A 21,156-nucleotide genomic window follows, 5' to 3' on the forward strand; every position below is an offset into this window, starting at 1 on the left:
GTTTGTGGGGATTTTTCTTTCCTTTATTGTCAGTCATCTGAGGAGCACATGATTAAAATGGCGTTTGGAATAAGCTCATTTTGAAGACCTGTCGTGTTCATATTATTTCATCGGACATAGCATCTAGAAAGAGGGATCTCACACTCCCTTCCCTTAAATTGAAGGCTTCGCCACAGAAAAAGGGGTTTCAGGCAATAATTAATGATCTGCTGCTTCATACCTCTGCTAGGAATATGACTTCATGAATTATTTATCCTTATCCAAGGCAGTAATGAATGCATTACAATGCTGCTGTTCTACCTTTGTGTGAGGAGTCCCTGCTTCAAGTAGGCTTTAAACTCACCGTGTAATTTTGTGTGATATTTAAATGCTATGCAATGGCCAATAATAAACTGTTTAGGTTACCCAGCCAGCATTACTTGTCTTTTACCTCCCGGGAGTGATTTCAAACTTCATGCTTTTGTGATACTGAATTGTGCAATGCTAGCTTTGCCTTTTCAAGAATTCATCCCATTATTTACCCAAGTACCCATCTTTCAAACTCTGCTCCAGATTTGCACCTTCATTTAGGCAGACCGATACTGCAAGGAAAGCAAGTACCTTCCTTTTCTTGTTTCCTGTATGGTTCTTATAGGAATATCTCATAAGCAGACATTTATATTAACTCTATAGCCAGTTTCTGCCTAAGTCCAAAGCTGTTGTGAAAGTCATCGCTGTTGTTGCTGTCACTGGAATTTCAGAGAGCTGCTATATTTGAAATAGTAAAGGTAAAGGGACCTCTGACCATTAGGTCCAGTCGTGACCGACTCTGGGGTTGCGGTGCTCATCTCACTTTATTGGCTGAGGGAGCTGGCGTACAGTTTCCGGGTCATGTAGCCAGCCTAAGCCACTTCTGGCAAACTAGAGTAGCACACGGAAACACCATTTACCTTGCTGCCTGAGCGGTACCTATTTATCTACTTGCACTTTGACATGCTTTTGAACTGCTAGGTGGGCAGGAGCAGGGACCGAGCAACGGGAGCTCACCATGTCGCGGGGATTCGAACTGCCAGCCTTCTGATCGGCAAGTCCTAGGCTCTGTGGTTTAACCCACAGTGCCACCCGCATCCCGTACTATTTGAAATAGTAAGTCCACACTAGTTCATCACCCCCACCCCTCAAAAAAGGAGGAAAGAGAGGACAGAAGATTTTGCTTAGCGATTGGTACCAGAGTTTCAAATAGCATCTGTGGTGATGATTGTACAATGAATTTCTACCATGCCCCGTCTCTAGGAATCAAGGTTTACAAACACAAAATAAGAGACGTAAAATGACCAATTAGAATTATATTTATTATAAATGAATTAGAATTAATCCACCCCTCTGTGACACTAGTTGTTAACAGCTAGCTGAAACAAACAAAGTCCAGAAAATACTGCGAAAACAGATCAGGATCAATGTTTCCAAATTGGTTTAAAAAAAGAACTTGGGTGCACTGTTGGACAATATGGCCGAAGTTAGACAAGTATAGCAGGTAGCCAGAATCTGAAATATATAAACCTCACAAACATTGTTGCATTAAACTCAACTGTCAGACCAGAAGTTTCCAGCAGAGCAACAAATTAACAAAAGAATGATCTGTATTTCTATGGAAACACCCAGACAAAAGGTATCATAAAAGGATTATTTTGAAAGCTATAGCCCCATATTGCATTAGGATATTTTTTATTTTTCTGCTTCTGAGCAGTTTTTCAGCAGTTGCAATAAAGGGATTAGGTATTTGCCAGCTTTCTTTTCTCCTCTAATACATTCTCTATACATTTTTTTTTAAATACAAAATTCTCCTTTCCCTTACTGGGACCTAAAGTGCAGTTTATACTTTCCAGCTATTAAGACATTCTTCATAATGCCTTAATAGCCAACACACACACACACACACACACACACACACACACACACACACACCGCCAATGGAGGAATGGGGGTGTTTGGGTGGAGATGAGCCCTAAAGACAACCCCGTTCTCTACCCTGCATGATGGCAATCATGTAGGATGGGCAAAAAGTGGGTGGGACTCTTTCTGTCAGTGAAAGGGACTTTTCTGCCTCTGAATACATCAGAGTGCACCAAGCAGAAATCAAATAACATAGCTAGGCAGAGAACAAATAATATAACTAAGTATAAGCCTGCTTCCTGCAATCTTATGCTGAGGGTAAGGGTGAGGACAAATTTGATTTTGTTCGCATTTTGCTAAGAAACTGCCTGATTCTCACTTCTCAAACCCAAAGATTCTTGTTGTCCTGGCTTCTTTTAGGAGGATGGGCAGTATATACATTTAATAAAAGCTTTTTTATAAAATGAACCAAAACACATCTATCCTTTCAAATTCATACCCCTCCAAATTTTGCTCTTTTTTTTGCAGTGCACATTTGTGAGACAGTTGTGTACCAAAATGCATATATTAGGGGATTGTTTCATAAAATCTATATATGTCAGTGAGGATAACATTGCTTGCAATAATGTCTATATTAGTCAAAACTACAGCCAAAATGTTTATTAGGAGAAATTCACACTAAAACACTGAGATTAAATTTTCATGAGGGTTAAAAAATAAATAAATCGAAAATTGCTGTAGATAATTGGAAAACTGAATTTAAAATTGTAAAAAATGTGAAACGGAGAGAAGCTGAAAATGACAGATTCTTCCATCACTAGTTGATACATGTCTGTGGTATGAAAACAAACACAGTTTATCTGCAGAGTTCAAGTTTGTGTGTGCGCTTAAAGTGCATGTGGTAGTTGGCGATATCTATGAATTGTGCCAACGTGAAGAGAAACCGGGGAACAAATATTGCAACTTATTGCTGCACTGAAGAAACTAATTGTTACATGTGAACTGGGAAATATGGCAGATGAGCTGATTAGGGATTATCTTACTGAGCAAACTATACGCCTTGCAAAAAAGAATCGGGAGGGAAAAAATAATGAGGATACAGGAGGCACAGTTCAAGTTGCAGGAAAATGCAATGAAAAGGAACATAAATGCTTACAAAGAGAATATGTATGAAAAATCACAGACCCAGAAAACGCAAAGTACAAGAAAAGACGTGGTTTCATTGTGGATATACATAAACTAAACTACACAGGATGCCCTGCAATCACTAAGCTCAGTGCAATCACTGAAGAAAGACTGGGCATTTGACAGAGATATGCCAGAGCAGCTAATCCAGTCAAGACATAATTATTTACTGTCATGCAATTATGGTGACAGATGTTGCTGTTTTGAGTGTGAACAGAACCAGCTCCTCATATACTGAGGGGGGGCGGGGATGACCTGCGCACAGTTAATATTTCTGCCACATCCTCAGACTGTAGGAGAAATGTTGGACTCGGCAATCTCCATCCTATTATTTTCAATCTACGTGTATTGTTTCGTACATTTGCAACTCACTTGGCAAACATTGCACTTGATAAGCTATTGAGACATCCCTGTCCATGGCCATCTGCTTGTAAATGTGACTTTTGTTTTGGTATACATGTATTTTCTGTACCTGCATTTGCAAAAGCACTCCTATAATGGAAACACTTTTTTTTTGCATTCATCTTCAGGAGTAGTATATGGGCAGATAGCTTGCCCTCAGCTAATCACTACAGCACTTCAAACACCAGTTTCAGTTGTGACTAAGTACCATTTTAAGAAGAAACTTTGCTGCACACATTGATTTGTCAGTCTAGGAAGTTAAAGTGAGACATGACATGACACCTATTATTAAAGAAGTGACTATTTCCAGCCAGAGTCCAGGACCACTGTATTAGAGGAGTTTAAGAACTTAGTACACAAAAAGACACTTTGGAAGAGAGTGACTCATCAGAACGGGTTTCCTCTATAATCATAGCAAAGAATGGGAGCATTCGCCTTTGGGTGGATTTCAGAGAGCCGAATTAAATCTTTCTGACTGACAGCTATCCATTGCCACACACAGAAAAGGTATTTGCAGAAAGCTACAGAGCAAAGATGTTTTCTGTCACTTGGAAGAGTGCCAAGTGTTTCATGAAATCAGCATAGTATGTATTACACATGCTGCATAATTTGGTTTTGCATACCCACCATGCAGATGAGCTTCAACACCAAGCACTGTTTAAAGAATGATGTGATTTGGCAGGATTGTTTGATACAGGCTGAATTGCTCTCAGATGTGTGGTAAGGAGTGAGAGCATGCTTGAGCCCCCCGCAATATTACTTCATCCTATTTTAAAAGAGAAAACGGCTTTATCCAAATGAGTGCATCGTAAGTAACCAAACAGATACCCATTTAGCAAAATATTATTCTGGTGGCTATGAGCCAGACTATGAACGATTTGAGCCTTTATGCGTTGCCTATGATGGCAGACTGGCTTGCAGCCTGTGTGCTAAAATAAAAAAATCAGTACAGATGTTTAGCGGCTCTCTCTTCCCAAATGCAACAAAATTGTGCTCCCAGGTGCTTTGTGTGCATATTTTCACAAAGCTACAGTGTTCCCAGTAGTTTAAGCAACAGCATTACTGCGATTACATTTCCTTTCTGCTGCTTTCAAATCAGTTTTATGAAAATTTGCTACAGTCCCCCCAGGACCGAAAAGGGATGGGGACAGGGTGTAAGTAGAAGAAAATGGAAACGTAGGTTTTGCGGATTCCTTCAGCTTTATATTATGCACCATTTATGCATTCCCAATAGCTCATTCCCTTGGCCTGAAATTTATAATAATGATAAGAGGTGTTATAAATGTGCTCTTTGGTCTCCCTTTAGGATCCTGTTTCTGCTCCCCAAGCACCTTAATTAAATCTAGGATAACACACATTGTCAGAAATATCTACGGGGAATGTTGAGCTATTATAATTAAGATTAAATGAATATTTAATGTCTGTATTGTATTTATATATTAGAGTAATGGCTTTCAGCATAATATATTGCTATCTATTGGTGAAAAGGGGAAAGTTGTACTGATCCAGGGGGACCACAATGGTAAAACACGGTTTTACCTTTTAGACCCAATATTTATTACTAAATGTGTGTGTGACAAAACCTGAGCAGCTGCTTCTGTCACGGAAAAGCAGCTTTCAAAGGAGCAAATCTGAAGCAGAAAATGAACTTTGTGGGGAGTTATGTCTGTGCATCTATAATCTCCCATTCCTCCAAAGAAAAACAAACTCCAGGAGAAGCAATGCAAATTGGGATAACTGCCAACTCCTGTGGTCTGCAGTGTTCTCTACATAGAACCACATTCTGGATTTGGGCACAAGTGGGTGTCCACAGGGTACAACATGTGTCTTAAGTGAGTAGAGTGAGGCTCAAGTTGCCTTGGACATTTTCCAGGTAGACAACAAGAGCCCTGGAATATGAAGCAGAGATTAGTGCATCTTTTCTTTTGGTCTCTCTGAGTTGGAAGATGATTCTCTGCAGTGGGTGTGGGTGTGTATGTGTGTGTCTGCACTACCCCATGGGCTCCTTGTGTCACCCAGATAGGGAAATCTGTCACTTTCAATTTCCCATTTTTTAAATCTAAAGTTCAGATCCCCATATCAGTTTGCATTTTTAAAAAACAACAAAAAAACAAAAAAAACTGTTCTTAGGAAAATTTGTCAGCATTTAGTATGATCTTCACCTAATAGCCATGTTTTTCTTTATGCCATTTCCACTAATATAATGCACTTTTGTACGTTAATTTAACAAATACACATTTGAGCATGTTTTCCGCTATTATACCTGTTTCTATACACATTATTTGGTTGGAAAATTGCATCACAAAATTGAGAGTAGTGTGAATTTCAGACGTTAGCAGTGCTTCAGTTCACTTACTGTTTCAGGAAGCACAAATTAGGTTGGTTTACATTAAAAGCCAAACTTAATTCCCTTCCCCACCCCAATCCCCTGTTTGTGCCTTCATGCTTTTTCCAAGGTATGAAAGGGCACAAAAACCTTTAGTGGCCTTGCATCAGTCCCCTTTGAACTACTGAAAGGAAGCAAGGTTAGTGCTCTCACTACCACTTGCTTCCCCCCGCAGTCTTAACTCCGTGGTGAAAGGAATGCCTGAAGAGGCTGAGGTCTGGACCTCAGCTGAGGCCTACTCCATCATGAACCAAACTAATCCTTCCAGGCTCTGTTCCATTCATGGATAACTTGGAAGGAATAATCATGTGGCCTAGAGCTTCTAGGTGGACTTCAGCATAGCTGTAAGTGGGGTATTTATGTGAGTAATGAGGTTTGCTTGCATAACAGGCCTTTCCTCCCTTCCACCTCCTCCCTCCACATGCTCCCTAACCTGCTCTTGGGTTTCCCCCCACCGTCCAGAGCAGATTTAGGATGTGGGGTACATGGGTGAATGAGAGGGGAAGCCAGTTCTATTGTACAAGCAAATCTCATTCTGCACATGCAAGAATTTAGTTGAAACATGCCCTCTGGCGCCATTGCCTCTCTACCACCCATCTTAAGCACTGTCAGTGCTGGTGAAAAGGCACCAGGAACAGAAAGCATAAGACTTATGGTGTAATGGTGTCTTTCAGACTTGGGGTGTTGTCTCTGGGAGTCCCAGATTCTGGAGCTCCTGCTCAAGAGGCACTTGGCTGGCAGGGTTCCTGTCTGACTCTGGGCCAGAGCATGGGTCTAGATACAGCACCTCCCAAGGTTTGCACACTGGTCTTCCTGATCCATTTGGTTCTTCTGTGTCAGAATCTTGGCTAGCTAGACTCTAATTACATGATTATCATCATTTTGATTCTTATTTATCGCGTGTGCTATGACTTTTGCAAACATAGAAAACATGTTTCCTATCAGCATGAACATGCCTAAAAATAGATCAGTAAATGCAGAGCAGGAAAGAAACACTTTGTTATACATCAGTAGGTATATCTCTCATTAGAAATGTTCAAAAACCTCCCTAAAACATTTCACTATTCTTATAACTTCAAGTTATATCTATCCTAGTTTAATTTGTTTTTCACTTTAGGGAAAATTTGATGGCATTGCAAATCTTTCTATGTTGTTGCATTACTAGATTATTTCTAGAAATGTTTCTGCAAGATCTTTCAAATATTATCCATGGAAAAACTGCTAACCCTTGCAAATAATTCTAATAAGGGTCTTCTGTTAGTATCTACTGCCTATCACCGGATTATGCTTTGTGTACGTGTGTCATTTGAGAAATGTGATTTTGTGCCTGACAAGCCTGTGGGCAGAGCATAGATCTTATACCTTTTACCTGTTGTTTGGATGGGGGTAAAAACATCTGTTCCCTACCCCTACAAAATCTAATAGAAATGTCCTTGTACTGTGTCCTTCTCCAAGCTCATAGCTGGTAAAAGGTCCAGAGTTCAATCCTTAGTCTCTCAGAGTTAAAGCAGGAGTATGCCTCTGAATACCAGTTGCGGAAATTGCAAGTGGACAGAGTGCTCATGTCCTTCTTGATGGCTCATGTCCTCCTTGCAGGCTTTCCACAGGCATGTGGATGGCTACTATGAGCAAAGGTTGCTGAATTAGACAGGCCATTGGCCTAATTCAGCAGATTGTTCTTAGAAGACCTTCGAAAAAATGTATGTGTGAATCCTTAGAGAGATGCAGCTAGTTAGAAAAGATATTGACGTATATACTGGGATTATGTCAAAGTACCACATGTTCATGTGTGGGAAGAGATGGCTTGGCATTAGAACTTACTATGGGCATGAGTGTGCCAGTTATGCTATGTTTGCGCTAAATGTTACTAGTTACTAACTCATCTCAGCGGCTCTTAGAATAATTTTTGGATCAAGGTGTATATGATCTAATTAATTGGTGTTGGCTTCAGGGTGGTGAGTTTCTCAAAAACAAGTCATGCCAGACGAATCTCGTTTCTTTTCTGATGGAGTTACAAGCCTGGTGGGTCAGGGGAATGCTGTGGATGTAGTGTATCTTGATTTCAGTAAGGCTTTGGATAAGGGCCCCCATGATATACTTGTAGAGAAGCTGGTAAAAGGTGGGCTGCATGAGGTAACTTAGGTAGATTTGTAGCTGGTTGACTGACTGAACCCAAAGTGCTGTACCACACTGTTGACTCAGGTTAAACTTGTGATCTACTAAGACCCCTAGATCCTTTTCCCATGTGCTACTGGAAAGCCAGGTATCTCCCATCTCATATTTGTGCAGCTGGTTCTTCCTGCCTAAGTGTAGAACTTCACATTTTCTCCCTAAACATGGGACAAAACATGAATCCGTGCAGCAGTTGTAACCCCTAGACCAAGCATAGGCAAACTTGGCCCTCCAGATGTTTTGGGACTACAACTTTATCCCTAGCTAACAGGACCAGTCGTCAGGGATGATGGGAGTTGTAGTCCCAAAACATCTGGAGGGTCCTATGCCTCCCTAGACAGCCACCTTTAGCTTCCATTCACAATGTTACAAGTGCTCTGGGTTCCTGAATGGTTATAGAGAATAGGTAGTGCTGGGTTTTACAGAGTGACTAGAGCCTGTTGATGACCACCTCTCTGCATACTTGCTGCCCTGCTGTCACATGACAGGTTTTTAAGCAAATATTGCTGCTTCCATCCAAAGTCTCAGCATGAAAAGTGCTTATGTCAGTGATTACGCTCTGCCAAAAATAAAACCCTTCTTTGCTCACATTATTAATTCATATAATTTGTAAAAATGCCGACTCTCAGGGCACTGCTGCCCAAAAGCCCTCAACAACAATATCTCATTAAAATTAAGAACAAACCCTCTACATAATAAATGGTCTTTCAAGACTAGTCAGATGGGAAGAGGTGGGGTGGAAGATTGGCATAGCACGCTGACTTTTAGGTAGCAGGACGCTCTTTGCTGATAGAATTGCAGAGGCCACAATTTTAAAAGCCTTTGGGCACACACCTACACAGGGAACACCTGACTATTAGGCAGAGCAAGGCAGCAGGTCATGAGTGCACTTAGCTGTGTATGCTGTGCAGCCAGCTCCGTGCCCCCTAAGCTAGCCTGCCCTCCTTATTTCAGTGAAGGGTGCTATTTGAAATAAGATCCAGCCACCAGTCTGGTCACCTTCTATACATGAAATAGTTGGAAATCCCCTCTTCTCTGTGTCTCAGGCAGCAAAATGCCTTAAGCCAGCTCAAGTTCCTCATACTGCACTGTGAGAAAGAACAAATCAAGGAAAAATCCAATTGAGAAAGTGCAGTGTCTCTGTGGAAAGGGGGTGGGGAGGACAGACGACAGTGTCAGATTGGGAGAAGTTTAGAGTGATGACATGTTTTTTACACATTACTGGGTGCTTGAGGCTCCAGATTAGAGTTTCTAAGACCTGTTCTCCTACAAGTTTATTGGCAAAGAATGCCATTCCTATGATATATCGCATGTCAAGAAGTGAAAGAAACAGTGGGAAGCAATATTTATATGAAAATGCAAGTATTACATAGGCAAGTTTCAAATTTATATACCATATTTTTTGCTCTATAACACGCACCTGACCATAACACACACATCGTTTTTAGAGGAGGAAAACAAGGGAAAAAACATTCTGAATGAAACAGTGGATGTATCATTTTTGTGCTTCATGCTGTGGCCACAGACATGTGATCTGATGGTGAATTTGGGGTGACCCAATGCAAAAATCCTGAGAATCCCTGTGGATCCATGCTTTGTAACCACGTTTTTGCACCATTGCAGCCCCAGGCAACAGTGGGTGTGTGATTTGGGGGGGGGGGGCAGGCCGTAGCCATGGACATGCTATGTGCTCTGATGGTGAATTTGGGCTGACCCAATGCAAAGATCCTGAGGATCCATGTGGATCCATGTTTTGTAACCACATTTTTGCACCATTGCAGCCCCAGGCAACAGTGGGTGCATGATTTTTGGGGGGCAGGCTGTAGCCATGGGCATGCTATGTGATCTGATGGTGAATTTGGGGTGACCCAATGCAAAGATCCTGAGGATCCATGTGGATCCATGCTTTTTAACCACATTTTAAGTGGGGAGGGAAGGAAAAACACATTTGGTTGAAACATTTTTTCAGAGGGTCCCACTTATAACTATGAAACAGGATGAAGCCTTTGCGAGTGTGACTCATTAACTGGTGTGTTCCCTCTTGCAGGGTCCCCCTACAGAGACAAAATAACCATCGCAATTCTCCACCTGCAAGAAGAAGGCAAGCTCCACATGATGAAGGAGAAGTGGTGGCGAGGCAACGGTTGCCCGGAAGAGGAGAGCAAGGATGCAAGTGCCCTTGGAGTACAAAACATTGGTGGCATCTTCATCGTATTGGCAGCGGGATTGGTTCTCTCCGTCTTTGTGGCAGTGGGGGAGTTTTTGTACAAATCCAAAAAAAATGCCCAGTTGGAAAAGGTAAATATTGTCCTTTTCGCCATTAATTCTACCATGATGATATACTCGTAGCCCTCTGGGCAACCAACTGAAAAGCCATTCTGATGTCTTTAATAGTCTAGCACACGTCATTGAAGTTCGTAGTGAATGAGCACTGGAGCTGTCATCTTTATACAACTTTTAATTTGTCTTCAATATTTTTAATTGTAGCCAGCTTTCAGGACAAGTGACTATTTCTCCTCTTATTCAAGCTTGAAAAAAGACACCTTTTTGCTCCTGGAAGTTCACTGCAGTTAATTTTATGGATGAAGAAGAAAGCGAAATCTGTAATGGGAAACAATTAACCTTCTACAGATAGATCTGGGTTTTAAGTGGCACAACCTGCTTTCAGTCCAAAGTCAGAAGTCTAGAAAATTTCTTTCTATATGTCCTTTCTGGAAGATGTTTACTCTTCAAACTTATGGTGGTAGCATCTGGAAAAGCATTTAGATCAATATATGAAGGATTTACTACTGATTATGATTTTATACCTTGTAACTCGGACACATTCCAGTTTTAAAACTCAGAATGTTGAACTTACTCTATACTGGATCGACAAGTGGATGGATGACCACTTTTTGAAACATAAGCATCCATATAATTTATGTTTTAATAATATTTATGTGCATATATGTAATATATAACTCTGAGCTAAATTATGTCATCTGTTTTTATGCCTTACTTTGAATATACATTTTTACAACTTGGAGAAAATATGTCATGCATAATTGAGGAGCTTGTGACTTCCTTACATTCCCATTTTTAAAACTATTACTTTTATTCAAATTGGTAGTAAATCCAAGAACTGTACTTGTTTAGATTTTTGCCCCTTTTTCAGATGCTATGGATAATATACATAACTATTTTTAATAGTTTTGGGACTTCTGAATTTGCACTGATATAGGGTGCTTCCAGATGGCAGTTTATTGTGAAATCAGTGTTGCTCATGCATGCAAGTTTTTTTTTTTTTGTAGAATCCAGACCATGACATCAGAATGCCAACCCACCCTATGTTTTTTTTTTGCCTTACATTTGATTCAGATGTCTTCTTCCCACAGAAAATCTAATAAGTAAAAATAATTTGATATAAGCAAATAATAATAATAATAATACCCCGCCCATCTGGCTGCCTTACAAACTTCCCAATACAGGGCTGCCTTCAGGTGTCTTCTAAAAGCTATGTAGATATTTCTCTTTGACATCTGAAGCAAGATGGCCCCACTACCAAGACGTCAAGGCTGTTTTGGGAGCTGATTACAGTTTGGTTCTCAAACGCCTTGGTTCCCAAACGCCTAGGATTCCAAACACTGAAAACCTGGAAGTAAGTGTTCCGGTTTTCAAACTTTTTTGGAAGCCGAACATCTGAAGTGGCTGTCGTCTATTGTTTCCGGGGCACCTGCACCAATCAGAAGCCGTGCCTTAGTTTTCAAACATTTCGGAAATCAAACGGACTTCCGGAACAAATTAAGTTTGAGAACCAAGGTACCACTGTAGTATTATTTTTTGAGGGGAGGAGGTTATTTATCACATGGGTGGGGTTGTTTCAGTGGGTGGTATTTAATGCAGTTCGAAAGCACCTCCGGGTGCAAGTAGATAAATAAGGACCGCTTACCAGCGGGAAGGTAAACGGCGTTTCCGTGTGCGGCTCTGGCTCGCCAGAGCAGCGATGTCACGCTGGCCACGTGACCCGGAAGTGTCTTCGGACAGCGCTGGCCCCCGGCCTCTTGAGTGAGATGGGCGCACAACCCCAGAGTCTGTCAAGACTGGCCTGTACGGGCAGGGGTACCTTTACCTTTACCTATACCCATGTTGTTTCCAACAATCCAAATGAATCAAGTGTCCCTTGCTCCACTAGGAAGGGCTGTTAAGTCAAGGTCTTCACACAGTACATGCGGATGAATTACCTCAGAGACTGTCATCATGCAGCATACATTGGGGTGATGATAATAATACATTGGAATGAGAATAATAAATTATTAATACTAATTAATAATAATTAGCAATAATTATATAATGCAGAGCACATTTTCAAAACCTCTTAACACTTTTGTGTAAGACTTGGTCAGGTAAACAGTATTATTATTATTATTAATCCCTCCCCCCAAAAAACCTCTCCTCATCTTCCTCATTGTGAAGCATGATAAATAAGGCTGGTAACATTTATTCTTGCACACTTCCTGGATTTTTTTGTTAAGGTGCATGCACACAATACAAATACATCTGTGAATGCCCGGAACAGGAATAACAAGGCAAGGGAGAGGAGGTACTTAGGGGAGAGGGGATACCTCCAGATACATTCTATTAAACTCCACTCACTGGTCTGGATGGCAAGTAGCAGGCTAACAATACATATCTATGACTGTAAAAATGAGAATGTGTGGAAGCTTACTTGGTTACAGCATGGTGCTGATAACATAAGGGTTGCAGGTTTGAGCCCTGTATGGGACAGCTGCATATTCCTGCATGGTTGGGTCCCTTCCAACTCTATATGATTCCATGCCAGACAGACACAAATGAATCTGAGCAACCTGTTCATGATGCAAGGTCCGAATCTGGAAGCACCCATAGAATAACCTCTATCCTGACCACATTTATTTGTGACGTAACCCTCCTTATTTCACTGGCACAAGTAAATATGCATAGGATCCAGCCCAATTTACTTCCAGCATTAATACATATCTTATTTTTTAAAATATAATGTATTGTTAGAGGAATTTTTGATGTTAAACCTTGAGATTTGGTGAGGTCACAAGTTCCTTATAGATTATTTGAACATGTATGTGTTTCATTAAACTGTGCTTTAGTAAGAATTTATTAAGTAAAAATTCAGCTCCTCTCTAATCATGTAGGATGATTAATTCTGTCAAGCTAATTTTGCAGCTTTCCTTTTAATCACTGAGACCAATTTCTTATTTTAGAAAATGACTGCTCATTTTAAATAATTGATGTACATCACAATGGCTTTATCCATTTTTTAAAGAAAAATGAATGTGTCAGATATGAGTGGCAGCATGTTTTGTATCAGTTGGTCTGTATTCTTTTTTCAAGAAAAACAAACTTTAATTTATATATAAAGTTGGATCATTTTTATTGTGAGTTTTGTACTCCTAATGAAATTGAATTTTAAATGGCTTAGATGCATCTTACTTGACACTGAAACATTTTGTGAACAGGATGACTTCTGGATGCATCCAGAAAAGTATACAAAGTTGGAAAATTTCAGCCTCTTGCAGTGGTGTAATCTTACAAATCAGTTCAGACATTGTACTAAAATTTCCCTTGAATTGTTTGAGCACGTCTGATATTAGGCACCTTGGTGAATTCTTCCCTCTGTTTTCGTGACACCCAGATGTGGATGTTTGAATTATTCTGTATGGAGATTAGTGGTGTGAGCATGTGGTTGAGAGAATGGGGAATTCTACCTGGACTATTGGCTTCCCACTTTATTCAAATTCCATGAGTGACACGTGGCATATCCATTTCAGCCTTGTCATTTCATCAATGGAGAGTGTGCTTTGATCATGTCTGAGTACTTTTAGCCACGGACTGCTTCTCACACAGTGGCAGCCAGTGATGATAGATCAAAGCTGGCTCCTTGTGGTGGCTTAAATATTATGTGTGTTGGCTCGTCATACAGATCAGCTTCCAGGGCATAATTATTACTTGATACTGTAGTGTTCTCTACTTAGGGCCTGAAGACTATCCAGAAACTGCATCATGTTTCCACAAGGTTCCACTGGGAGGTCCATGACCTTCCCAGGCCCCAGTAAGTGAGGAAAACAAGAGGGGTAAGGGTCCACCTTGACTGATCCAAACATCTTGTCCTCATCCTCGAGCCTTAGTAACTGAAACTCATCCAATACGACAGGACTAGGCAGTGCTATGGACACCCCATTATATTTATCAAACAATATTCTGAAAGCATATCCATTTGACAAGCCAGTACACACAAATATTTCCCTGTCTTGGTCACCATGTGGAGTCAGTTTCAAAGACAAGAATTATGAATGGAGCTGTAGATGTTAATACTTTGCATCTACCACTTCACTGACCCTTTCTTGATACTCAAGATTTTTGCCTAACAATGTAACATTAGTTCTCAGTGGGCTTATCATGTGAGTGAAACAGTCATCACTACAAGTCAGGTTTTATGCATCTATAAACTTTTCCCTTGAAGATGCAGGTTGACTGGGTTTGATTTAATCAGAAATATAACAACTTGCCATTTTGCAAGTGGGTGCCACCAGTGTTTGCAGTTCTCCAAGCTCCAGTGCATCCTAATATTTTTTGCTACCAACAGAGGGGGAGCTGAGGAACATGGAAAGAAAGGGTCCTTGCATTTACTGGTGGCCAAAGGAACCAACAATAGGAAAGCTATTTTGCATTTTCACAAAGGCCAGTTGGTACTACATTCAATTCATGCTACCACAGGCTACCATAGGTCTCTGATTTGCACTAGTATATTGGCCACTACAGGTGTAAAATGTGCAAGTGTTGTTGCCATGGATGAGATTATTGTGATTAGCTTGTGGAATACCTCCTTTCCTTTAAATCATGATTATTGTATGGCAGCAATGCCAATATGTTTGCCAAATATGACATGACATGCAGCTGCATATTTCAAACAAGTCAGTAATCTTATGAAGGATATGACATGAATTTACTTTCCCCCAATCTGGTGCTTGTATTGTTTGTGTGCTCTAAAATATCTATCTATCTATGGTCCTCTGTCACTTTATTCTGTTCTGGAGAGTCTTATGTGCTGGCACAGAGGACCAGACCAGCAATCTATAGGATATTTTTTGTGCTCTGCTATACCATTACAAAATTACAAAACATCAGTAATGAGATGTTGTAGGCAAATAGTCTGGCTAAGGAAGTAAACAAAACATGCCCAAATATGCATGATAAAAGATTGAATAAGTGACAGCTGAATCTTTATATTTTTATTTATTGCATCAGGTTTTATTGAGTGAAGGAAAATCATGGGGGGAAATATTTGGGGTGAGAAGCGCAGTCAAACATCAGTATGAACACTTTAGATGTTCATTTTGACAACAGCTTTCTTTAGACAGCAAGGAATGTCTATTTTAATGCTTTTTTAAAAAAGAAAAGACAAGCCTAACTTGATCAGAGAGAACCTGCCAACCTGTGACATAGTTTCTAGGTTGTTTGTTTGAAAAGTTTCAGCAGGGTCTTATTTCACTGGGAGATCAGTGTAAACACTCAGATCTGAAGGTATCAAACGTTTTGCAGATAAAGACTGAATCCTGATATAAGTTGTACTCAAAACAAGCTTGCTTTCCCTTGATCAGTGCTTGAATTATAGGGGGGCTAGAGGGGGCTGAAGTTTCTTATTTAGTATTATTTTTGAACATTTATCTTTTCTCTCATGATAGCCAAGGGGACAAACACGTGGAGCCCAGGCAGTCACATATCTATGCACTGACCAGACCCACTTAACTCCAGCAACATGCTAACTTTGTGTGCCTTCAGACTGTATCTTGGAATTATGTCCTTGTCTTTTGTGCTGCCCTGTAGTTACTATTTTTAGAAATCTGTAGGGTCTTTCAAATTAAGTTGGGGGAGTTAATGGGTGGGACCTTTAGGATTTAATTAAACCCCCTTACCTTTCCCTCATAATTCCCTGATCGAAGAAGGTATAAGCAAATGAGCAGAATATGCTTTCTAAAGATTTGGTCTGGTTATGATACCAATATCCCTGGAATGTAGCTGCAGTCTACTCTGTTGGAAAGGGATCCCTACAAAAACTGCTTTCCTAGCAGATCTCTAGTTGTTCAGGATTCTAGCATTTAATGGCATCAGAACAGTAATAGCAGAAGATTTTACTGTGATTTAAAACAAACATAGGAAATAGTTGCCAACTCCCTGTGGCCCTGGGTGCCCAAGCACCCACAGAATTCTGCATGAAGAGGCCGGACACCCACAAATTACAGTGTCAGGGCCATGCAAGCTACATGGCACCCACTGTTGTGGGGCCAAGCTGGCACCCTTACCAATGGACTGTGTCTACAGTCGAGGAAAACTTGAATGTATTTGTTATATACCATGAAACAAAAGCTGCTTCAGTGCTAAATGTTGTTTACCTTGCAACATTATAGTTGTTTAGGTAAGAATAAAGTGGTCACTTTTTTGCTGTGCACAAAAGCTACGGGTTGACAGAATGACAATCAACCTGGCAAATGAATGGTTTGAGTTGAAGCAGAACATGCAAGAAAAGAGGAGAATGAATAACCATGAAATGTCAAATGGGAATTTCTTAATTGGGTGTTTGATTTCTTATCTGTACTGGAAGTCAAGGTGGGTGGCTTCCTTTGTGCTGTATTCTGCACCTCTGACTGGAGGAGCAGACCAGCAACCCTCATTGCACAACTGGAAGCAACTTCAGATCCAAGCCTATGTCCTAGTTCATTCTCCCCTTTAAAAACAACAACAAGAGGCGGCTACTCCTCTTTGCTTTCCTTGCCAGTCTGCCTACCCCCAATCCCACCCCATTGCTACTCACCTCCCTTTAGATCTCACCCAACATCCTTCCCCTATGCACAGTCGCCCAGATCCTCGCAGCTCCCCCACAACCTCCCTTCTATTGCTGTGTTCCTCCAGATGTTTCCTGTATCATTACACCTGCCACACCACCACCAGGAAGAAGTCTGCATCTGCAGGCTTCCTTTTGGTGGTGGTAGTTTGGTGGCAGTGACAGGGGGAGAGTAGGAAGGCCTGCTTGGGCCACCTGTCTGCCTGCTCACTTGCTCCTACCACACATGCATTTGTCAGCATGATGACAAACAAGTGCAAATACAGTATATAGAGAGAAAAAAGCCCAACATTTTCTTCTTGCCTTATCATTTATAATGCAAACACATAATTATGTAATCTTCTTGGAGACACGTTATTAAGCAGACATTTGTTTTCTAAGACAACCTTGGCAATAAGTGCAGAGCCATTTGCATTTTATAATTGCTTCTGTTAGCAAACAACCCGTTCCTTGGTTGTAACATTATGTTGGCACTTAGAGGCCATTGACTAAGCAATTTGAGAAACCAAACCCACGTTAAACAATTTCCAATCTGTTTATTGTTAATATAACTGATTTGATGTGGTGTGGATTAACGCCTACATAGCACACATACAACTGCATGACAAAGAAGTGGATGCCATACTTTTAATACAGAGAGCCTGTGTGGTGCTGTGTGTTTGACAAGGAGAGTGGTGCTCAAATTTCTACACAGCCATGAAATGAAGGGATTACCTTGGGGTTACCTAAAGGGACCCCTGACTGCTAAGTCCAGTTGCAGATGACTCTGGGGTTGCGGCACTCATCTTGCTTTACTGGTTGAGGGAGCCGGCGTTTGTCCGCAGACAGCTTCCGGGTCATGTAGCCAGCATGACTAAGCTGTTTCTGGTGAACCAGAGCAGTGCATGGAAACACCGTTTACCTTCTCACCGGAGTGGTACCTATTTATCTACTTGCACTTTGACGTGCTTTCAAACTGCTAGGTTGGCAGGAGCTGGGACCGAGCAACAGGAGCTCACCCTGTCATGGGGATTCAAACCACCAACCTTCTGATTGGCAAGCCCTAGGCTCTGTGGTTTAGACCACAGCACCACCCGCGTCCCTTACCTTGGGTTAGACATTCTCTAATAGTCAAGGCTACTTTGCAAGGGAAACATGCCCAATGCTTTGAGCACCTTGAAGAAGGACACAATAAAAGCACAATAATAGGTAAGATATCAGGCTTAATATCAGCAGTGGTTTGGTTTGTCAGGTGCTAGCATCCAGGCAGGTGGATCACTGTTGCTTACCAGGAATGAGAGGAGGAGCAGCAAAGCAACAGGGAGGAGCTCAGCACCCGTGGAGCCAATCCAGCATTCCTATCAGTGTATTTGCACTGCCCTGGTCTCCCTGTTATCCTCTTCCTCCCAGTAAGCAGTAGCAGCCTAGTTTCCTAACTAGTGTAGCAGTTCAACCCCACCCTGCAATCTGCTTTTCAAATATTGAAATCATGCTTTCTCAGCCTTAAAAAAGACCACAAAACCTACTAACCCACAGATTGATTTATTTTTACTATCTAGCCTGCTAAGTCACATATAAGGATAGACAGGTATGTCAGTTCTGGTTTCTCTCAGCTTCTTATTTTGCCAACAAAAATTAAACAGCATTTCAGTACCTAATTCTCAGAATATACATATATTTGTATGCAGTTTTGGGTAAAACACACATTTGGGCAAGCCATGTACCCTAGTATAATGCATTTTTGCAACTTGTTTTCAATAATATATGCATTTTTACACACACTTTCCCCTAAAATACACATTTACTTTTTGGTTGATGAACTGCATCAACAAATTTGAAGAAGTGCAAATTTCAAAGGATAGGCGAGTCTCTGTTTGCATACTGTTTGGGGAATTGCAAATTAAGTTTACACTAAAATGCAAACTGAACTGAATTTCCCCCCTCATTCCTGTTTGTAGCCATATCTATGTTAGACAGTGGCACACTGGGTAGCCTGAAGGAGATTTTAAAAATTCTAAGTCCCAATTACAAATGTTTCTCAGCTTGGTTGCCTCAGAGTAATTCTTTCTTGCTACGTGTGGGCAAGTGAGGGTTAGTACGAGACTAGGCTACAATAACCTTTTATTCATGTAATATAGATTTACCCAGGCAGAAGTTCACATTTGGACACCTAGCTTGAACTGTCCTAGGGAAAGAAGAGATGATCTGCTTTCTGTGCCCATTGAGTAGCATGTTAAAAACATACAGCAAAATATAGAGAGCAGATCCCAAGGCCCAAATTAACTTACACAGGAAGGGGGCGGGTCTGAGAAGCTGAGCAAACAGACGGTACTAAAGGCAAAGTTCTAGGCCTTGCTGACAAATTAAAACTTGAAAAATCACCAAGTCCAAGTTGGTATCCATTTGAGAGCGCTTTAAGAACTCAAATGGTAAATTGCCTTGAGTCCCTGTCAGACAAAAGGGTGATGTAGTATATTAATGCTACAAAAAAATGTAAATATGGGTCTAAGATCAGCTTCCATACCAAAAGATTAGAAAGCGACCAACATAAAGCAATTTAAAAAGAGGGATACAGATGGAATCTAGCAAATTAGAGGCCAGCTAGCTTAAATTTGTTCCTGGAAAATTGACAAAAAGCATTTTCAAAGATAGAATTAGGAAGCATATAAAAGGTCTTGCTGAAGCAGAACCAGAATGGCTTCTTCAATGGTAAGTCATGTTTCATTAACCTTTCAGAGATCTTTGAGAGTATCAACAAGCATCTAGATAGAGGTGAGCTTGTGACATTGTACTTGGACTTCCAAAAACCTTCAACAATGTTCCTCATCAAAGACTCTTGAGAAAGCTTAGCAGTCATGAAGTAAGAGGAGAGATCCTCTGATGGATCATTAACAGGTTAAGAAAAGGAAAGGAAAGAACAGTTCATTCTCCCAATGCAGAGATGTAAAAAGTGGGTTCCCCTGAGAAGTAGTATTGAAACCTGTGCTTTTAAACTTCTTCATAATTTATCTAGAATGGAGTAAGCAGTGGGATAATCAAGTTTGCTGATAATACCAAATTATTCAAAATGATCTCTCCAAACTGGGTGAATGGGCAGTAAAATGGCAAATGCAGTGTAAACAACTGTAAAGTGATGCACATGGAGTGATAAATCCTAATTTCACTTACGCTTGTGAAGTCTGAACTGGTGATAGCTGACCAGGAATGAGACCTTAAGGTTGTAGTAGATAGATTGATGAAGATGATGTTGACACAGTTTGTGGCAGCTGTGAAATAAAGGCAAATTCCATGTTAGGGATCATTAGAAAAGGAATTGAAAATAAACCGCTGAGATCATAATGCAATTATACAAATCCATGTTGTGACCAAACTCTAGGAGCATGGTGTACTCATTGTCATGCTGGAATTCTGGGAGTTCCAGCTTTTGGTTTCTTGTCCTTATTAGTAAAAGGATATTGAAGAATGGAACTAGAAAAAAAAATGCAGCAAAGTCTGCTTCTCATTCAATTCATATTTCAGGAAAGTTATTTCTGAATAAGAATAATTATTTCATACTGCAGTTTAGAAAATCCACTCAATATATGTATGAGCAAGAGCATCGTTCCTAGTCAAGAGCATGAAGTCCTCTAAATCTTAAATTCTCAGGCATGAACTCAATGAATAACCTTAGGCTAGCTACTGTTTCTCCCATCTGTAACATGATGGTACTGTTAAAATCTTCTGAGATATAGTACATGAAGGGTTTTGAGCTATACGAATGCCAAGTATTGTTATTGTTCCCATTGTAACTATCAGTACTGAACTAACTGCTTGCTCCGTAGTGTCTGATAAATAAACCAAATTGTATTCTTTTAAACCTCCTGGGGACTCACTTCAGCTTAATGTACTGTTTCCTGTCTCAGATGTGACTACATTCTCTGCAGCTGCAAAGAAAGAAGTTGCTTACTGTTGTTCTGAGAACAGAATTGGGTGCTACATTGTCTTACAGCAATCTGTTTAGCAGGTGTACCACAAACGAAGTTAAAAACATAAGTTACTGTCACTCTTGCACATACAGTAGTACATATGTGGGTGGTCCTTCTGCCTGTTTCCTTAGCGTGGTTTTTCCAATGGTGTGCCGAGTGACTCTTTATAAAGGCTTGATTGATAAAGAGTCAGTTCTCAACACAAAATGAAGAGAGATTCTATGCAGCTTCCTTGTTTTATATTATCAGCCTAATCTATAACATACATGAGAAAACTCCATCACGGATTTAAGAAATATTGACCCCTATTTATATAGCATTGC

At 40.6% G+C, this 21,156-nt stretch overlaps 1 protein-coding gene across 3 annotated transcripts in view; it reads left to right on the top strand.

Moving 5' to 3' along the window:
• Positions 1-21,156, top strand: part of GRIK2 (glutamate ionotropic receptor kainate type subunit 2) — a 432,214-nt gene that overhangs the window by 399,389 nt on the left and 11,669 nt on the right. For 2 of the 3 annotated variants that reach the window (XM_083731114.1, XM_083731115.1), the window contains exon 16: positions 10,065-10,315. In XM_083731114.1, coding sequence (XP_083587240.1) covers positions 10,065-10,315 — 251 coding nt within the window. Of the gene's footprint in view, positions 1-10,064; positions 10,316-10,504; positions 11,884-21,156 lie in introns of those variants that run through there. The other variant, XM_083731116.1, reaches the window with a different exon arrangement.

This window comes from Podarcis gaigeae (assembly GCF_964106915.1).
Source record: "Podarcis gaigeae genome assembly, chromosome: 3".
In the NCBI taxonomy this organism is placed as follows: Eukaryota; Metazoa; Chordata; class Lepidosauria; order Squamata; family Lacertidae; genus Podarcis; species Podarcis gaigeae.